Raw genomic sequence first — 18896 nt, 5'->3', positions numbered from 1 at the left:
TCATTTCGTATTCTATCTTTTCTTGTAACACCACACATCCATCTCAACATTCGCATCTCTGTCACATGCATCCTTTTCTCATCGCATACTTTGGTTGCCCAGCACTCAGCCCCATACAACATCACCGGCCTTATGACGCTTTTATATATTTTGCCTTTGATCTTAATTGGCATCTTGCGATCACACGTCGTGCCGGTGAGTTGTTTCCATTTCATCCATCCTGCATTCATTCGTCTCGTCACATCCCTGTCAATAGGGTAACGTAACGTACCTAGGGACATTTTCGACTACCCCAACTTTGAATGAAGCTATCGCAGCGTACAACTAAGATATTAATGTGAAATTTTGTTTATTCGGTAGGATATATAATCTATTATCACTAGTAGTTGTGCTAAAACTTTAGTGTGGCCAGATTTTATTAAATTAAGATAAAAGTAAAAAGGCTTGTTTTGACCCAAGGTACGTTACACGATTGTACCTTGGGACACTGTTTCCTATAGCTTTGTACTATGGAAAATGCAAACTTCTAAATAACGCCTTATATCTCTGTTCTTATTGATTTACTGCATCTCTCTTCTGTCTAGTTTCACTCTGGCACTAATAAGAACAGAGATATAAGGCGTTATTTAGATGTTTGCATTTTCCATAGTACAAAGCCATAGGAAACAGTGTCCCAAGGTACAAATTTAACCGTGTCCCAAGGTACAAAAAAGCAATATTTAACCAAAATTTAAATATCTTTATTTTTAATTAATAGGAATCTTTCAGATAATTTCCATGTCATAAAATTAAATAACTGAAAAGTTATACGTGACATCCATGTCTTTATTTTGAGCATGCCTCAATGAGATAAAGCAACACAAAAAACTATACAAAAGCTACTTTTGACTCCAAAAAACTTCATATTGTCTTCAACACACACTCGATGCTGGTATGATCACGAGACTCACTAGTTTTGCCAAGCGAGTAAAATACTATACCTAGGGTAGAATTTTAATGTGTTTATTTAGCCGGTTTTTAAAATACAATCAATGTCCCGAGGTACAAGCGTCCCAAGGTACGTTACGTTACCCTACTTCCATCACTCTGTAGAAGGGAGCCGAGGTATCGGAAATCCTCACCTACTGCCAGTGGCGAAGTACCCAGAGATATCGACGCAGCTGAAGTAGGCCCTCCGAATTGACAGAACATATATTCTGTTTTGGTCCTACTCAGTCTCAATCCCACACTCTCTAGGGTATCTCGCCACTGGTTCAGTTGCACCTGTAATTCATCCCCACTCTCATCGACAAGCACGATGTCGTCTGCAAAGAGCATGCACCAGGGCGCCTCCTTCTGAATTGCCGATGTTAATGCATCCATTACCAATAAAAATAGGTATGGACTCAGGGATGAACCCTGGTGCACGCCTACTCTGACCTCGAACCTGTCGGTGACCCCGACTGCGGTGCGGACCTGTGTGTTGGCACCTGCGTACATGTCCTGAACAATACTTATGTACTTTACGGGTACACCCTTGTTCTGCAAGCACCGCCACAACAGGTCTCTCGGGACTCGATCGTAAGCCTTCTCAAGGTCAATGAACACCATATGCAGGTTTCTTTGTACAGCTCGAAACTTTTCCATCAATTGTCTCACTGCGAATATGGCGTCCGTTGTACTCCTTCCAGGCATGAAGCCAAACTGGTTTGCCGATACTGTCGACTCCCTCCTAATCCTACTTTCGATAACCTTCTCATACAATTTCATCGTGTGTGCCATCAACTTAATTCCCCTGTAATTTCCGCAATCTTGAATATCTCCTTTCTCCTTATAAATTGGCACCAGATAACTCCCTCTCCAATCAGTTGGTATTGACTCCTCTGCGAAGATTTTATTGAAAAGATAGGTCAACCAATAAATACCATCATCTCCCAATAATTTCCAAACTTCTACAGGTATGTTATCTGGGCCAACAGCCTTCCCATTACTCATTTTTCGTAATGCAAGCTTGACTTCCCATTCATTAATCTTATCTACCATTCCTAAATTAAGGCCCTGCGGTTCCGGTAAACCAACTCTATCATTCTCTACATTCAGCAATTGTTCAAAGTAATTCTTCCATCTCACCTTTATTTCTTCATCTTTTGTTAATACTCTTCCATTCTCATCTTTCATACATCGTATCTGAATCATATCTTTTGCATTTCTTTCCCTATTACGCGCCAATCTAAATAGCGCTTTCTGTCCTTCCGGCTTTTCAAGTTGTTTATACAGTTCTTCTTGTACTTGGGACCTTGCAATCGCCACAGATGTTTTAGACTTCTTCTTCATAAGCTGATATATTTGCCTTTTCTCTGCTCTTAATTGGTCATCTGTTAGTTCTTCTTGCCAATTTTTAAATGCATTCTTTTTGTCTTTCAAGGCCCTCTGTACTTCTGCATTCCACCACCATGTTTCCTTTTCTATCTTCTTGACTCCTTTTGTCTCTCCCAGTACAGTCTTTGCCGATTCTCTTATGGTATTGGCGATGACATTCCAATCATCATCCACAGTTATGTTTTCATTAAATTCTACTTCTCTAATTTTTCTTACTATTCTATCTTTAAAATCTGCTGCAAAATTTTCATTTTGCAGTAGCCACCATTTGGTCTTTGGTACATGTTTTTGCCTATAATTAATTCTATTGAGATCAATATCTAATTCTACGACTAATAATCTATGTTGACTAGTTAGAGGCTCCCCGGGTATAACTTTACAATCCTTGACTTTTTTAATATCAGTTCTTCTGGTTAACATGTAGTCTATCTGTGTTGCATGTTGACCACTTTTATAAGTTATAAGGTGTTCATCTTTCTTTTGAAAGTATGTGTTAACCAGAGCCAAGTCAAATGCTGTAGCCATTTCTAATATGCACTCCCCTTCAAAATTTCTACTGCCAAATCCTTTACCTCCATGTACGCGTTCGTAGTCATGGTTATTCTTGCCAACATGCCCATTGAAGTCGCCTCCTATAACCAGCTGATCATCAGAGGGTACATTCATTAAGGTGGTATCAAATTCTTCCCAGAACTTTTCCTTTATCCTTTCATCACATCCAGCTTGGGGTGCATATACGCTCATAATAGTCAACGCCAGGTCGCCCAGTAAAATCCTTATGTAAATTATTCTATCACTGACTCTATTAATTTCTATTATATTATTCTTTAAATCCTTATCCAACACAATCCCCACCCCGTTTCTCTTCCCGTCTTTCCCGCAGTAGAAGAACTTGTATCCATCTGACAACTCTCTCGCCTTCGTTCCTTTCCATTTCGTCTCCTGTAGGCACGCGATGTTAATTCTCCTCTTCTGTAGTATGTTTGCAAGCTCTGCTCCTCTTCCTGTCATCGTGCCTACATTCCAGCTCCCTATTCGTAGCCTCCTGACCTGGACTCGCTTCTTACGTCGCCCCCGCCCAGGGTGGTGCGACAACCCTAGTCCACTTCTCACAGGCGCCGGGTGCTGCACCTGCGCGTCGCCTGCAGGGGACGCCCTAACATTTACATTATTTATTTGACGTGACATGCATACAGATTTGGCAGGGGTTTTTACAGCCGGCCGCCGACCAGACGCCAACCTTCCCGTTTTTCTAACCCGGGCTTAGGTACCGGGCTTAGCAGGGATTGGCAGTAGCCTAGCTGACTAAGGCTATAGACGCCGAGACTCTCACCGTCCAGAGTACTGTCCTGCCTCCAGCAGTACCCAACTCAGTGGGACCCTCACCCAGTGTGACACCAAGCTACCGCTCCCACCGAGCCCCCTTTACACTCGTCAGTTCGCCGACCTGATTTCCCACTGGGGTTGGTTACCCAATCTTCCATCAAGTTACTCGACTTAACGGGTTTCACTACGTGAAAGTGAGTGAAGAGTTGGGGTGGAGAGGCTGAGAGGTCACTCTTGATAATGACCTTATCTTGCGCATCACACCCCCTTGAAACCCTCACACCCCCTTGAAACCCTCACACCCCCTTGAAACCCTTGAAACTTGAAATACATTATTATTATTATGTAAATAATTTATTTAAAAAGCTCTGAATGCCACCACTGTCTCTTTTTTTGTATCGTGCTTCACTGCCATCGGCCATGTATTTTTCTGTTCCGTTTTCCAGCGTTTAACACAGTTTTAAACTAAAGTTTACTCGTTAAACTTATAGGAAAACATGTTGTTTTAAACTGTGCTTTTCCTTATCAAGGAAATCCGGTCGGCACAGGTTTCGCAGGCTGTTAGCAATGACCATGTTTGACTCTCCTGTCACAATATCGAGTTTATGGAGTTTGAGCAAATTTTATCGTCACCCGCTACGGGAGTTGGTGGTTAAGTGGACCCCGGCTTAGTTGGATCATCTCTCTCATTTACATTCTCTCCATTCTGGGTCACGGTGTCTTAGCACTTTGGGGAATGCAATTAGGTAGGCCTTATGTGAAAAAAATATGTTAAGCGTCCATGATTTTCTGTGTGTGAGTAAAGTATGCAAGATAGGTACGTAATGTGAAAAAATATTGCAGCATACATTCTTACAAGTGGCACATCACCAGTATCATCATTATAACCATGCCTACCTGCAAAGATACATAAATAAAGGTTATTGCTTAAGATCGACTATGGTAATGTCGAAAATTATACCCGGTACCTATTAACACTTTTTTTATGAATTAAGACTATTCTTCCCGGAATTTCAATGGGACAAACTTTAAGGCGAAGCGAACTGTTTAGTCCACAAATAAACGTTTCCATCACCCTTCCTAACCACTCTCTCTCTCTCTCTCCTTCTCCAGGAAGAGCTGGACCTGACGGCCGTGAACCGGGCGGCCATGATGGCGCTCCCGGCCGCCAAGAAGTGGCAGATCTACTGCAGCCGCCGCCCGCCGCCCGGGCAGCCTCCGCCGCTCACCACGGCGCCCGAGGTCGAGGACTACATCAAGGCGCTCAATGAGATCGCTGACGTGAGTTTCATCTTCTATATGATTACCAGAGGCTACGGGTTCGTTGTCGACGTGGTTAAACTCGTTTAATTGGCGTTCAACCAATCATAGAATCGTATTTATGGCGAATCGCGATATAGGGACGTTTATTTACGTCGATAACGAACCCGTGTAGCGGCAAAAGCTCGTATTATTCGTGCACTGATGGACACAGAGGTCTCTGCCAAAGAACGCGACATGTTAACTGCTGTTAAAAGTAGTCGGTCTAGCGGACCGATGGCTTCGCACACCATATTTGCCTTGCTCATTGATATAAGGTTGTGTGATTATTTTTTGTCATGAATGAGAGTTTTGGTTTGGTTTTTATAAGAATGGATTCTTATTAAAAGCTACCTGAGTGAGTAACGTCCAGAAGCTTTGCCCCTTACAGAATGGAATAGCAACGTCATCATCTTGACAAAAACACACTTTTATTCCAGGCGTTCGCATCATCAGAAGGCTCCATCCCTCCCGAAGCGTGCGTTTTAGTCGACGGTCTGAAGACAGCTCTACGGACCAGGGCCCACAGCTTCGTGCTGCGGTTCACCAAGCTGGGCGGTCTGGGCGCTCTGCTGGACGCCTTGCAGAGAGCGCCGCGAGACGACTCCGTGACGCGGCATAACCTGATACTGGCTATTAAGGCGCTTATGAATAATTCGGTGAGTGTTTTGTGTCATGTTCGTTATGTTCTTCTTAGTGTGACAGTGACAAATACTAGAGCTGGACTAACTAGAGTTTGATTGTTTGATATTGGTTATACTATAACCGTTATAGTAACTAAAAACATAGGAAAGCAGCTAAAGGGATTCGGCCCCATACGGCTACTTCTGGCCAATTATTTATACTCTCCTAAAGTTATCTAGACTAGAGGGTCCTTAGCTATTGCACATCCAATACGTCAATTAGTATCATCATCATCATCATGAAAAAATAAAGAAAAAAAATACATAACTTCAAAGCTTCTTCTAATCTTATAAATTAACATAAGTACCTACCAAGGGTACAGAAGGTACTGTTACTAACAATTTCTCCTTCATTCCCCAGACCGGCCGAGCCCACGTACTAGCGCACCCTACCAGCATAGACCTGATCGCGCAGTCGCTGGAGACGGAGAACGTGAAGACCAAGGTGGCGGCGCTAGAGATCCTGGGAGCGGTGTGCCTGGTACCAGGGGGGCATAAGAAGGTGAAGATTCTGTGGTTTACTTAAATAACTGCCTACCCTTATCGGCGCTGAAGAAGCAAAAAAATATTCTTGAAGTGCATTCTCGTTTGCGTTTGTCCCATTTTTAGGTCTCGGTAGCTGCAAAACAAAAATTATACAAACGTAACAATTACAGGAATCTATTTTTTATCGGGTAATTTCTTTATCTCTCAACTACCTACCTACTTGCCATTAAGTTACTGTTAGAGTAGGCTAGGTTATATAGGTATATGCCTTGTAATCACGTCTCTACACATATCACTTATTATTAATTGGGTATTCAATTGATAAATTGCATGTCAGCTTCAAAACCAAACTTGCATAAAGGCAGAAACCTACCTATTCACCAAGTTAATCATAACCATAAAACCCTCTCCCAATCCTCAGGTGCTAGAAGCGATGGTGCACTACCAGAAGTACGCGGGCGAACGTGCCAGGTTCCAGGGCATCGTGAATGAGCTAGACCGCGCCACTGGTGCCTACCGCGACGACCTAGGTCTCAAGACCGCCATCATGTCGTTTGTGAACGCAGTGCTCAACTACGGCCCTGGGGAGGAGAGCTTGGAGTTCAGACTGCACTTGAGATACGAGTTTCTGATGTTGGGGATTCAGCCGGGTGAGAAATACTATTTTTTGTGTTATCCTTAAGTCGTCTACTGCTAAGCATAGGCTGCCTCTACCAAGACGTACCAACACTCTATCCGAGAAAGTGTAATTTTTTATAAAGATTATCGTGGAGATGGTTTTTGAAGTTAAAGAATTGGAGACCCATTTGGAACACCATTCCAGCAAGAAAAATCACAATACATTTAGGTACCCTTAGAGCTATGTACTTACAATTTCACTGAGACGTAATTAAAATGAAAAGACTCATTTTCCTTTTTTGCCAAACGAAACTTCAACATTTTCCATCTCCATTTCAGTGATTGAAAAGCTGCGCAAATACGAGAATGAAACCCTGGACCGGCACATCGACTTCTTCGAGATGATCCGTTTGGAGGACGAGAAGGAACTGGCGAGAAGGTTCGAGAAGCAGCACGTGGATACGAAGAGTGCTAGTGGAATGTTCGAGTTATTGAGAAGGAAGTTGAGCCACACGGCTGCGTATCCTCATTTACTGTCGCTGCTGCAACATTTGCTGCTGTTGCCTAGTAAGTTGTAAAGACGTTTCTAGTTTGTATGTTTTTAGATTCGACTACTGAACAGTTATTGAACCGTAGGATACATCTAGGGCTCTTTTACCATCAGTTTGCCCTAATTTTACAGAATCTTCCAACCAACTTCATAAGAAACTTTGGTCAACTTTACAGAGAGAACTAGAATTAGTCTATGCTAGAGTGTAAAGCCACACTACAGACATTTCAATTTAACAATATGGTGTTTGCTTGTACTTGTTATCACTTGTTAATTTATTTCTTTTCTATACTTCCTTTACATTCTTGACTTGAATGAAACCTTACGTTACCGATACACCACGGAATCTTGTAATAACTGATAACACATCTTATCCATTCCCCAGTCGAGTACAACCCGCACACGCAACACTGGCTACTCCTCGACCGAGTGACGCAGCAGCTGGTGCTACAACAGGCGCCCGGCGGCAGCCGCTCCACGTCGTCACAGGACGAGAGGCGAGACGACACTAGCGACACTAGCGCCTCGTGCGGGAAGGTGAGGAACTAGGGAGCGATGGTGGCGCCATGCGGTCGATTTAGGAACTATGCAGCTGTGAGTAGCGATGGATGCAGGAGAACTAGTGAGTGATGGTGACAGCCGCTCCACGTCGTCACAGGACGAGAGGTGAGACGACACTAGCGACACTAGCGCCTCGTGCGGGAAGGTGAGGAACTAGGGAGCGATGTGACAGGACGAGCGGCGAGACGACACTAGAGACACTAGCGCCTCGTGCGGGAAGGTGAGGAACTAGGGAGCGATGGTGACAGCCGCTCCACGTCGTCACAGGACGAGCGGCGAGACGACACTAGCGACACTAGCGCCTCGTGCGGGAAGGTGAGGAACTAGGGAGCGATGGTGACAGCCGCTCCACGTCGTCACAGGACGAGCGGCGAGACGACACTAGAGACACTAGCGCCTCGTGCGGGAAGGTGAGGAACTAGGGAGCGATGGTGACAGCCGCTCCACGTCGTCACAGGACGAGCGGCGAGACGACACTAGCGACACTAGCGCCTCGTGCGGGAAGGTGAGGAACTAGGGAGCGATGGTGGCGCCATGCGGTCGATTTAGGAACTATGCAGCTGTGAGTAGCGATGGATGCAGGAGAAATAGTGAGTGATGGTGGCAGCCGCTCCACGTCGTCACAGGACAAGAGGCGAGACGACACTAGCGACACTAGTGCCCCGTGCGGGAAGGTGAGGAACTAGGGAGCGATGGTGGCGCCATGCGGTCGATTTAGGAACTATGCAGCTGTGAGTAGCGATGGATGCAGGAGAAATAGTGAGTGATGGTGGCAGCCGCTCCACGTCGTCACAGGACAAGAGGCGAGACGACACTAGCGACACTAGCGCCCCGTGCGGGAAGGTGAGGAACTAGCGATGGTGGCGCCATGCGGTAGATTAAGGAACTATGGAGCTGCAGTGGTAGTTAGCACATAGCATCATGTTGTGAAATGTGAACCGAAGGTGATAGTGGTTTTCCCAAGAAGCTTAGTTTTCCCAAGGGATTGGGATAGGACCACTATTGGAGCTCAGTTTAAACAAGCGTCAGTGTATTCAGTTTTTTTTTAATATTTTACATAATGATGATGTCCTCCTAGCCGAATTTCGACCATGGCGGCCAATCTCAATTGAGATCAGCCATCTACGCAAGAGTAGGTTATACATAATACATTATTTTACATAATATTTGCCAACTAAGACAGTAGTAAGTAGGTAGTTAAAGTACAAAAGTAATTAACGATATGACTAAGAAATATAATTTATGGTTTTACAGATCTACAACCCAGATATCGCGCCATTGGAAATCAATGTCGGTGAAATCGTACACCTGTTAGCCAAAGAGGAGGAGTTAGTAGCTGCCAGGACCAAGGCAGAGAACCTACAGAAGGAAAATGTGGACTTGGCCACAGAACTCGCTAAGAAGGTATGATTTTATATATTATGGGTAAAAGTAATAAAGAATATGGTTCAAGGATACTTTATTAAGCTTAATAAATCATCTCTCAGATCGGTTTGTGAGCATGAGCAACATAACTTTTTAAAATCAATACAAAATATATATTTTTATGAATACTCACTATATGTAGAATTGTGACATAATAAATAGTTCAGCCCAATTCCATTGCAATCGATGCTTCAATAAATCTTCAACATTTTCAACACACTCCATAAATCTGGTTACGGACCATCCATTGACCTTACCCTTAAACCCTTAAAACACCAAACATCCATTCCACCATCCCATACAAAACACCATCGTCTACCAAACTTACCCTTAAAATAAACCCCAAAACCCCACCAAAACATCTACCATCCATTCCGCCATCCCAACCAAACTTACCCTAATCCCAAAGCCCTAATACCCACAACCCATCGCACGTCTAACCGCAAACTAACGTTGGACCAATCAGGAGAAGCAGTTGGACCAACAGTCTCAAGAGAAGGAAGAACTCGAGTCAAGTATGGCGCGAACAAAGGAACGACTGGAGAAAGAGACGGCAGCACATATGGAGTGCTCGGAGCGAGCGAGAGCGGCGGCCTACAGGAGTCATCAGCTCGAGCAACAGGTGGGACAGAGATGGAGTGAGGTTTCCGTGTTATAATTGATTCTGATGATGGTATCTAGTCAGTCTATATGTATCTATACGCGGAGATTAAATAAATAAACAAATAAAAGATATTATAACCAACTTCTTCACTAACGATTGAAGGTTGAGATTGTGTTTTGACTCAATAACATTAGTATTTTTTTATAACGAGTACCTACTTAATAATTAATGAACTCATAATTAATAACTATTTATCTGTTTTTAGCTCAACCAAGAAAGAGCTGAAAGAGCGAGATACGAAAAACTAGTCAGTGAAGGAAGCATACCCGATGATGCTAAGGTTTGTACATAAACAAGTTTAAAATGACACCAATATTTTTGTGCTAAAGTGGTACCCTTCTCAACTAATAATCCAACTTTAAACTTCCAGGTCAGCAACCTCAAATCAGCTGTCATCGAGACGTCAAGCGCGCCGCCGCCGCCACCCCCACCGTCGTTCTGCCCCCCTCCGCCCCCGCTGGCGCCGCCCGCCCCCGGCCCGCCGCCCTCACCCTTCGCCCCGCCCGCCCCCTTCGCCCCTCCCGCCCCCATGGCGCCGAAGCCCAAGAAGAACGTCCCCCAGCCAGGAAACCCGCTCAAAAGCTTCAACTGGAGCAAACTGCCTGATGCTAAGTTGCACGGAACGATCTGGCAAGAGTTGGATGATACCAAGTTGTATAATAAGATCGATTTGAACACGATTGATAAGATGTTCTGCGCGTATCAGAAGAATGGAGTGCAGGTGAGTTGGTGTTTTGTTTTGATTTTTTCTTCTATAAAGAGTAATATGTCGAGAGTTGGTCGAGAGCAAGGAAACAAATTAATTATAAGACGGCACAGAACTAGAAAAGTTGGCGTAGGTAAACATGAGGAGACCTATGTATCCTAAATTTAACGATAGAGAGGAATATTCGTCTAAGCGTGTCAATGTCAAACGTAGATGTAGAAAGATTCGCTAAATACCTACATTAGTTTGTTAGTTGCCAATGGATAGGTGCCTAGGCAGTTAATAAGTTACATGAAGAGGCTCCTTTCATACACCCTATGCATTTCAAAGCGCAGATAAAGAATAATGACTTTCCCAGTTTTTCCCTTACTGCACAAATAACCAACATAACTATGCCTCCCTTCCCCACAGAACGAGGGTTCAGTGGAAGACCTCCGGCAGCTGGGCGCCAAGCCGCGCACCAAGATCCTGTCGGTCATCGACGGACGAAGAGCACAGAACTGCACCATCCTGCTGAGCAAACTCAAGATGAGTGACGAGGAGATCTGCCAGTATGTTGTGGACTTTACTATTAGAAATCTTTTGGTTTATAAATATTAATTTAGTTGGTACACCTTACTTATGTACTTATTCCGCTGGCCCTAAGTGGAGGAGTGAAGTGACCCTAAGTGGATCTTGGCCTCAGACATAAGAAGTCACCGCCTGATAGTTTAGGCCTAAAAGTAAGATAATTCTACTAAACCGGCAATTTTAGCAGACCTCAAGAGCTGAGCCAAGCGAGGCAACTTACCTGGAATCGTACCTTTTTATTTCAATTATAGTCGGGTCAGTCTTTGTCGCTTTGATCGACTTTTGAGATTTGTGAAATGACTTATTGTACAGTTTGTGAAAATAAAATATGACCTGCTCAGTAGCAATGTTATTCTTACCTATTGCCTCGCTAGAGTAGAGAGAGCTTTACCGTTGTAGAATATATTTAAACGGCTTCGAAACAAGGAGGAGGTTCTCAATTCGTCAGTATTTTTTTCAATTGTTTTTCTCTCCTTTCCCCAGAGCGATCCTCCGCATGGACAGCCAGGAACAACTCCCCATCGACATGGTGGAACAACTCCTCAAGTTCACTCCGAGCGCGGAGGAGGCGGCGCTGCTGGAGGAACACCAGGACGAGCTGGACAACATGGCGCGCGCCGATCGCTTCCTTTACGAGATCTCCAAGTGAGTGCCGTCAGCAGCTGACACAGACATGGAGGAGCAACAGGACAGGAGGTGTGAAGGGGATAGCAAAGGGAGGATACTTCGGCTAGGGTGGTATGGCTCGGTGGGCTGCTAGATACGGATTCAAGATAGAGCAGTTTAATCTTCAGTATTGAAGATGAGCGGAGATCTGGTCACGGAAGTCATTGTCATACCCGTGAATATGAATCATAAGAGAAAGGACTACCGTTCATAGGTGATTTTATGTATTGTGCCACTTGACCAATAACCATTAGGTTTGTTATTGATACCAACGGCTCAGGTTCCTTACCTCCCAGATAAAACCTATTGACCACCTGCACTTAAAATGTTCTATTAACATTATAATACTTCTTCCAGAATCCCCCACTACAACCAACGCGTCCGCACCCTGCTCTTCAAGAAGAAGTTCGCAGTAGCCTCCGCAGAAGCCACGTCGCGCGCGTCGATAGTGCTGCGGGCGGCTCGAGACATGCAGCGGTCAAGACGACTCAGGGCTTTGCTGGAGATTGTGCTGGCTCTGGGGAATTATATGAACAGGTGGGTTTGATGTGTTCGTGTCTCAAGTGTTAGCTATGCAGTAAAGATAATTGCCATATAAGAAAGGGAAGGTGAGAGCGAAAGGTGGCGTCGTTTTCTAAGAGTGAAAGGTATAAAAACCTGCTATAGACGAAAGCTCAGATTCTAAGAGTGAGAGAATGGCGTCGTAATCCAAGGGAGAAAGGTATAGGTATTCGGTGCGTAGTTCCATCGTCTGTCGTAGCGCTAGTGTTGCAAAAAATCGTTCGCTATTGAGTCCGTACGGTGCTCTTCAAGAAGAAGTTCGCAGTAGCGTCCTCAGAAGCCACTTTGCGAGCGTTGATAGTGCTGCGGGCGGCGCGGGACATGCAACGGTCGAGACGACTAAGGGCTTTGCTGGAGATTGTACTGGCGTTGGGGAATTATATGAACAGGTGGGTTTTATATAGAAGACATTCATGTTTTTAGCCTTAGCTATGCAGTTAAAAAGTCGGCTATAGACGGAAGCTAAGATAAGACCGATAGGTGGCGTCGCGTCGTATTCCATTGAGTATCAGCTATGCAGTAAAAAAATCTGCTGTAGACGAAAGTCAAGAAAAGAGCGGAAGATGGCGTCGTATTCTAAGGATGAAATGTATAGGTGTTCGGTGTATTTCCATCGTCTGTCGTAGCGCTAGTGTTGCAAAAAATCGTTCGCTATTGATTGCGTACGGTGCTCTTCAAGAAGAAGTTCGCAGTAGCCTCGTCAGAAGCCACGTCGCGCGCCTAGATAGTGCTGCGGGCCGCGCGGGACATGCAGCGGTCTAGACGACTCAGGGCTTTGTTGGAAATTGTGCTGGCGCTGGGCAATTATATGAACAGGTGGGTTTGATGTGTCTTCATGTTTGCGGCTATAGAAGAAAGATAAGATAAGAGCGAAAGATGGCGTCGTATTCCAAGGGTGAAGGTATAGACCGTGTTCGGTGCGTAGTGCGTAGTTCCATCTTCTGTCGTAGAGCTAGTCTTGCAAAAAATCTTTTGGGGAGGGTGTTTCCACAGTAGCCCCTACTCCCTTTTCGAATTTAACTCACAGTACCTACATACTTGCGTATCGATATCGATATATCTACTTACTCATACTCCAGTATCTCGTAGCTACAAGCAATCCTAACTTCCATTGTCAGCAAAGTTGGTTGGTAAAGACTGAAGATGCCTCAAATCGTGAGCATAGAAGAACTGATAAAATCTTTGTATAAGTACTTCTTTGTTTATGTAACCTGTGTTGTGTCCCACTGCTGGGCAAAGGCCTTCTTTAAACTGACTACCGTGCCTTATCATGTGCTTTCTTCAACCATACTTCTTATCACGTTAATAATATCATACCCATTCTTGTACTTATCCAAATATGTTTCTCTTCCAGGGGCGCTCGCGGCAATGCGTCCGGGTTCCGTCTGTCGTCGCTGAACAAGCTGGCGGACACCAAGTCCAGCGTCACGAGGAACACTACGTTGTTGCACTACCTCGTCGAGGTGCTCGAGAATCAGGTACGATTAGATGTCATCATCACGACCCATCACGCCTCCAATGTTGTTAGCTTGTATTGGCTGTAATAACGACCTTTGCCTTGTTAAATTTATATCTTTCGATTCTTTACTTGCAAGAAAACTGACCAAAATTTTTCTTCAAGCGACAGCTGGTCGAATCGTTTTGCCCACCTGATTTGTAATAGTCTTATCAAGGAACATTACCTACTACTTCTCTTAACATATCATAAACTGACATCCATACAATTGTAGCAACTTCAAACCGCTCTTGTCAAGTCAAACGTACTTCTCCGACTAAATGACTCACAAGAGTTCACATCCCTCTATCACCTGAACCACAACTTACCACCTCAATTCTTCCCCCCAGTTCAAAGACATCCTCCTCCTCGAAGAGGACCTACCCCACGTCCGCGCAGCCGCCAAAGTCTGCGTGGAACAGCTAGAGAAAGACGTGTCATCCCTGGGCGCGGGGCTTCGGGAGGTGGCCAAGGAGTTGGAGTACCACGCGGCGGCGGGCGGCGCGGGGGGGGCGGGGGGGGCGGACGACGCGTACGCGCCCGTCATGAGGGAGTTTCACGCGCGCGCCGCCTGCTGCTGCACGCAGCTGCAGGACCTGTTTCAGGTGGGTGACATATGTCAAATGTATGTCAGATCCATACAAGTTACGTCAGGTTTTAAAAGCAAGTGACACATTAGCAATCCTGAAGCAGCGTTTCTCGATAGTCCAATATCTGTCAGATCTATACAACCGAGTGACACATAAGCAATAACAATCCTTAAGAAGCGGCGTGGCTCGCTTGTCAAATCTGACATAACTAGTGTGGATCTGACAGATTTTAGACAGCAGAGCGACGCTGCTAAGGTTTGTTAGTTGCTAAAATGTCAAATCTGACATAATTAGTATGGATCTCACAGATTTTAGACAGCAGAGCGACGCTGCTAAGGGTTGTTAGTTGCTATAGTGTCGGTCATGGTTATCAAATCTGGCGTTATTTGTATCTGACACATGTTCGACGCGTACGCGCCCGTCATGAGGGAGTTCCACGCGCGCGCCGCCTGCTGCTGCACGCAGCTGCAGGTACAGAGGTTTATAATTGCAGGTTTTGTAGAGAAATTTGTTTATAAGCTATTGGTAAGTTGATAGAGTCTAGGGAGAATAAGTTACTGTTCGAAAGAATAATAAGTACCGTCGCCGTGATTTCAAATTAGCAAGTCACTAACTACTGGCGGACGATTGCTGAACCAAGCACTTTAGATTTTCTAATTTTAGGCGTATCGTATAGTTGTCACATATATTTGAAAATAACCAGTGCTGCCTACTAACTGTAATTTGCTGTGAAATGGTAACACTAACTCCCTCTCAATTTGTGTTATACTTAGGTTCATGGCGTATCCTGTTTGTGCATAATTTATGAAGAATATCAATCTATATTATCAGCTTACTTTCAGAAAAAAATACTTATAACATAAGCTGCATACTTAACCAAAGTAACCACCCCCAGAAACTTATCATCCTCACGTCCCCACCAATACTTCTCTGCACACATCCCTTACCATCCTTCTATCTTTACCAGGACATGAAGAGCCGTCTAGAGTCCTGCGCGCACGCATTCGGCGAAGAGTCTTCGTCATCACCAGAACAGCTGTTCGGAGCCGTGGCCTCATTCCTGACGCAACTGTCGGAGGCCCGCGCCGAGTGTGACGCGGCCAGGAGAAGACGGGATGATGAGGAGCGAAGGAACCGGCACGACCAGGAGGTGAGGTCACTGAAGAGTGTTTATACTCTTAGCGTGTCGGTGGCAAATATTAGAGTTAGACTAGGGTGACTCATGGTGGTGGGAAAATGGCCAATGGACCATTCATATTAGAGAATGTCGCTGACCACCTCGAACAAATGTCAGTGGCAAGCGATACGTCACTTGAGGAGGCTCCGTTTTGTATGTTATGGACTTTAATATTTTATGATGATTAAATCTACCATCCATCAAACGTTAAAGTAATACTTACGCTAGAATCCTACCTAATCATGACTCATTATTTCAGCTGAAGAAACGCACCATGGAGCGCAAGCAGGCATCCAGTCTCCTGAGTTCCGTCGGCAAATCGCTCGGCATCGGGAAATCCCACAAAAACGGAGATTGCAACGGACACACTAATGGCGACACCTCCAGAGACGGAACTCTCACCAACGGACAGAAGGGAGAGTTCGACGACCTCATCTCAGCTTTAAGAACAGGAGACGTATTCGGAGATGACGTGGCCAAGTTCAAAAGGTCTAGGAAAACGTCGAAAGCCAGTCACAAAGGCCGAGACTCACCACCGAGAGGTATTTGCCGGGAAGACTCGAGAGAGAGACAGAAGAATTGAGCAGCTTCGTAAATTGGTCGGGTTATAGTGTCTATGTGGTTCTGTAGATTGCGTTGAGTAGAACTAGTAGAAGGTGTATTCTACTGATGTATGTACGCCAGTTGATACTGCCAATTCTCATACTTTCTCTATGAATGAAAAAGTATCAAGATTTGGTATAGTAAATGGAGCAAAGTCGAATAGAACGGCTAATACTGACATACATAATTATGTTTATGTATCGATGTGCGTAAGCTCAAACGTGAAGGTTAATGTAAGGATAGGATCTAAGTCAGTGATAATAAAGATGAGAATCGTACTCAAATCCAATGATAGAAGTCGAAGCTCGTGGTTCATGAAAATTTGTCACAAAGTGGACAGTTTTTAGGAAAATATACCTACTTATTATTAGACATAGGGTCTCTAGTATATCCTGAAACGTTAGTTGTGTCATACAAATATCTAAATAGTGATGTATTGTGAATGTACGGTTTAGAACAATTTACAATTATTATTATCTTAGTAACAATAATAACTAAGTGTATACCTATTGGTATCCGATGTAAGTAAGCCACTTTTTTGTCATTACTGCTTTTGACGTGATAAAGCTTAAATTTGACTTTACTAAGGCAACAACAACGAAGGCTATTTTGGTGCCTAATTTTTTAAACCATTTGTATTGCGTTTTACACACATTTTGAACGCGTAGTTTTACTGGACTGACTGATATATAAAGTCTTAAGACTGTTTGGATGATTCCATAAACATTTTAGTTTAGATTTTGTAATTTTTACTGTAACCGATACAAGTGATGTGTGATTTGAGTGAGTTTACAGTAATTTAGGGTGACTACTTTTGTGTTTTGGCAAACTTAATTTAACTTTTTAAATAGCCTACTCAAAATGTTGATTATAAAAATAAATTGCTAAAATATAATAAGTATTTTAGAACTCTGCCATATTTATTTTAGGTAATGTGACACGCTTGTAAACGGGCAGTAATTTTCAGTAATATAGGACTGGCATTGGTATCAGATTGCAGACTTTGAGATATTATAGATAGATGATTATACTTGTCCCGACCAAACTTGGTAACTATGCAATCTAGATGGCAGGCCACATATTACATAAAAAATATTGCCCGAATACATCAACAACCTTGATATTGTATAATCGGAATTGATTAATTTGGAATTAATAATTTGTGCAAACGTCATCACGAACATTAAATAAATCATGTACTAAAATGTACTTAGATATCTATACTTAAATCTAAAAATAAATTAACTTTACATAAATGTAATAAAAAAAACATAGGGATTGATACAATTTTAGGTACGTTTATATCAGCTTTGGATATTTAAATAACAAGCTAACAAGTCTTAGATTTTGGAGTTTTATAGTAGATACCTATTTGTGAAATTGTGTGTCCTCACTTCCATAATAATTTTAAACCAAAATTTTGTTTAAACTTACATATTTTTTTCGTTAAATGAGTATGTAATTAATTTAGTTTCGAGAAAAAATATATAGGTCTTTTATTTAAATTTAATTTTAGTCAGTCTGTAAATATAATTTTAGTTACACCCACATTTTGTTACCCATAAATTGTAATTTTAAGAAATATTAATTTATTAAAATGTGAACCTATCTACCTACATGTGTAAAAGTTTGAAATTTGTAAATTTTATTGTTTTGTTCAGTATTTCCTAAGCGTAAATTTGTATATTAATATCCTTATTATATCCTCATGTAGATTATTTAAATTAAAATGCCTACAAAAATATTGAACCATTGTTTTTTTCAAGTGACTCACACTCACTGCCTTTTTGGTTAAAATTAAGAGGAAAATTAAATTCATGAATATAGTTTTCAATCGTTTATTAAAAATAATTCTAGGTATGAATATAAATATCGAGTTGACAGTAAGTTAATTAAGAGACAATAAAAAATAACACGATGAGTATAAGGTTTATCTTTAAAAAGTATCAAGTAGGTACTGATTGAAAATTTATAAAACAACATCGACAGGTATGTAGGTACAAGTATTTTCAATTATGATAGGTACGGTCATGTGCAGAGAAACCTGTACCCCCTATCATAGTAACAATCTGATTTCTGAGAGGGGTCAGGTTTATCTGCCCTTTACTGTATTAGGTATTCTTAAAAGGAAATATACGTAAACATAAAACACCGCAATCAGGGATTCTCTTAACGGTTCGACAAAAACTTTACCCGACTTTCGCTCAGCAAATCTTGGTACAGGAGTCTTATGTCCTAAAACGATTTCTTCCAGACAAATTTGATTTGACAACTTCAGAAAAAAGTTTTGAGTGGGGGTGTACATAGCTTGGGGGTGGTGAAAATTCGGTTATTTTTTCGATATCTCGAACGGTTTTCGAGATAAAAGCTAATTAGTGAAATGTAACGTAATTTTCTTGTTAAATTGCATCGAGTATCATTGGCAGACCAAGAAAACGATAAAATCATGCTCTAGTAAGTATACCAGTGGTTCCCGATTAGTGTTCCCCCCTGGGACTTCTGTGAGAGGCCATTAGGGGGGGTGCCACTAAAATTCTTAAACTTAAATAATTAAAGTC

At 43.0% G+C, this 18896-nt stretch overlaps 1 protein-coding gene across 7 annotated transcripts in view; it reads left to right on the top strand.

Moving 5' to 3' along the window:
- Positions 1-17512, top strand: part of LOC105396640 (disheveled-associated activator of morphogenesis 1) — a 102931-nt gene extending 85419 nt beyond the window's left edge. For 6 of the 7 annotated variants that reach the window (XM_048627397.1, XM_048627393.1, XM_048627395.1 and 3 more), the window contains 17 exons: positions 4798-4965; positions 5424-5642; positions 6028-6168; positions 6574-6802; positions 7110-7337; positions 7706-7857; positions 9136-9285; positions 9773-9928; positions 10176-10250; positions 10341-10691; positions 11088-11227; positions 11730-11891; positions 12270-12449; positions 13828-13951; positions 14319-14573; positions 15526-15708; positions 15995-17512. In XM_048627397.1, coding sequence (XP_048483354.1) covers positions 4798-4965; positions 5424-5642; positions 6028-6168; positions 6574-6802; positions 7110-7337; positions 7706-7857; positions 9136-9285; positions 9773-9928; positions 10176-10250; positions 10341-10691; positions 11088-11227; positions 11730-11891; positions 12270-12449; positions 13828-13951; positions 14319-14573; positions 15526-15708; positions 15995-16318 — 3237 coding nt within the window. In that variant the 3' untranslated portion in view covers positions 16319-17512. The remainder of the gene's footprint in view (positions 1-4797; positions 4966-5423; positions 5643-6027; positions 6169-6573; positions 6803-7109; positions 7338-7705; positions 7858-9135; positions 9286-9772; positions 9929-10175; positions 10251-10340; positions 10692-11087; positions 11228-11729; positions 11892-12269; positions 12450-13827; positions 13952-14318; positions 14574-15525; positions 15709-15994) is intronic. The other variant, XM_048627396.1, reaches the window with a different exon arrangement.
- Positions 17513-18896: the final 1384 nt, after the last annotated feature.

Source organism: Plutella xylostella, chromosome 18, assembly GCF_932276165.1.
Source record: "Plutella xylostella chromosome 18, ilPluXylo3.1, whole genome shotgun sequence".
In the NCBI taxonomy this organism is placed as follows: Eukaryota; Metazoa; Arthropoda; class Insecta; order Lepidoptera; family Plutellidae; genus Plutella; species Plutella xylostella.
The sequence above is the reverse complement of the archived record's forward strand: the minus strand, read 5'-3'. Positions and strand labels throughout refer to the sequence as shown.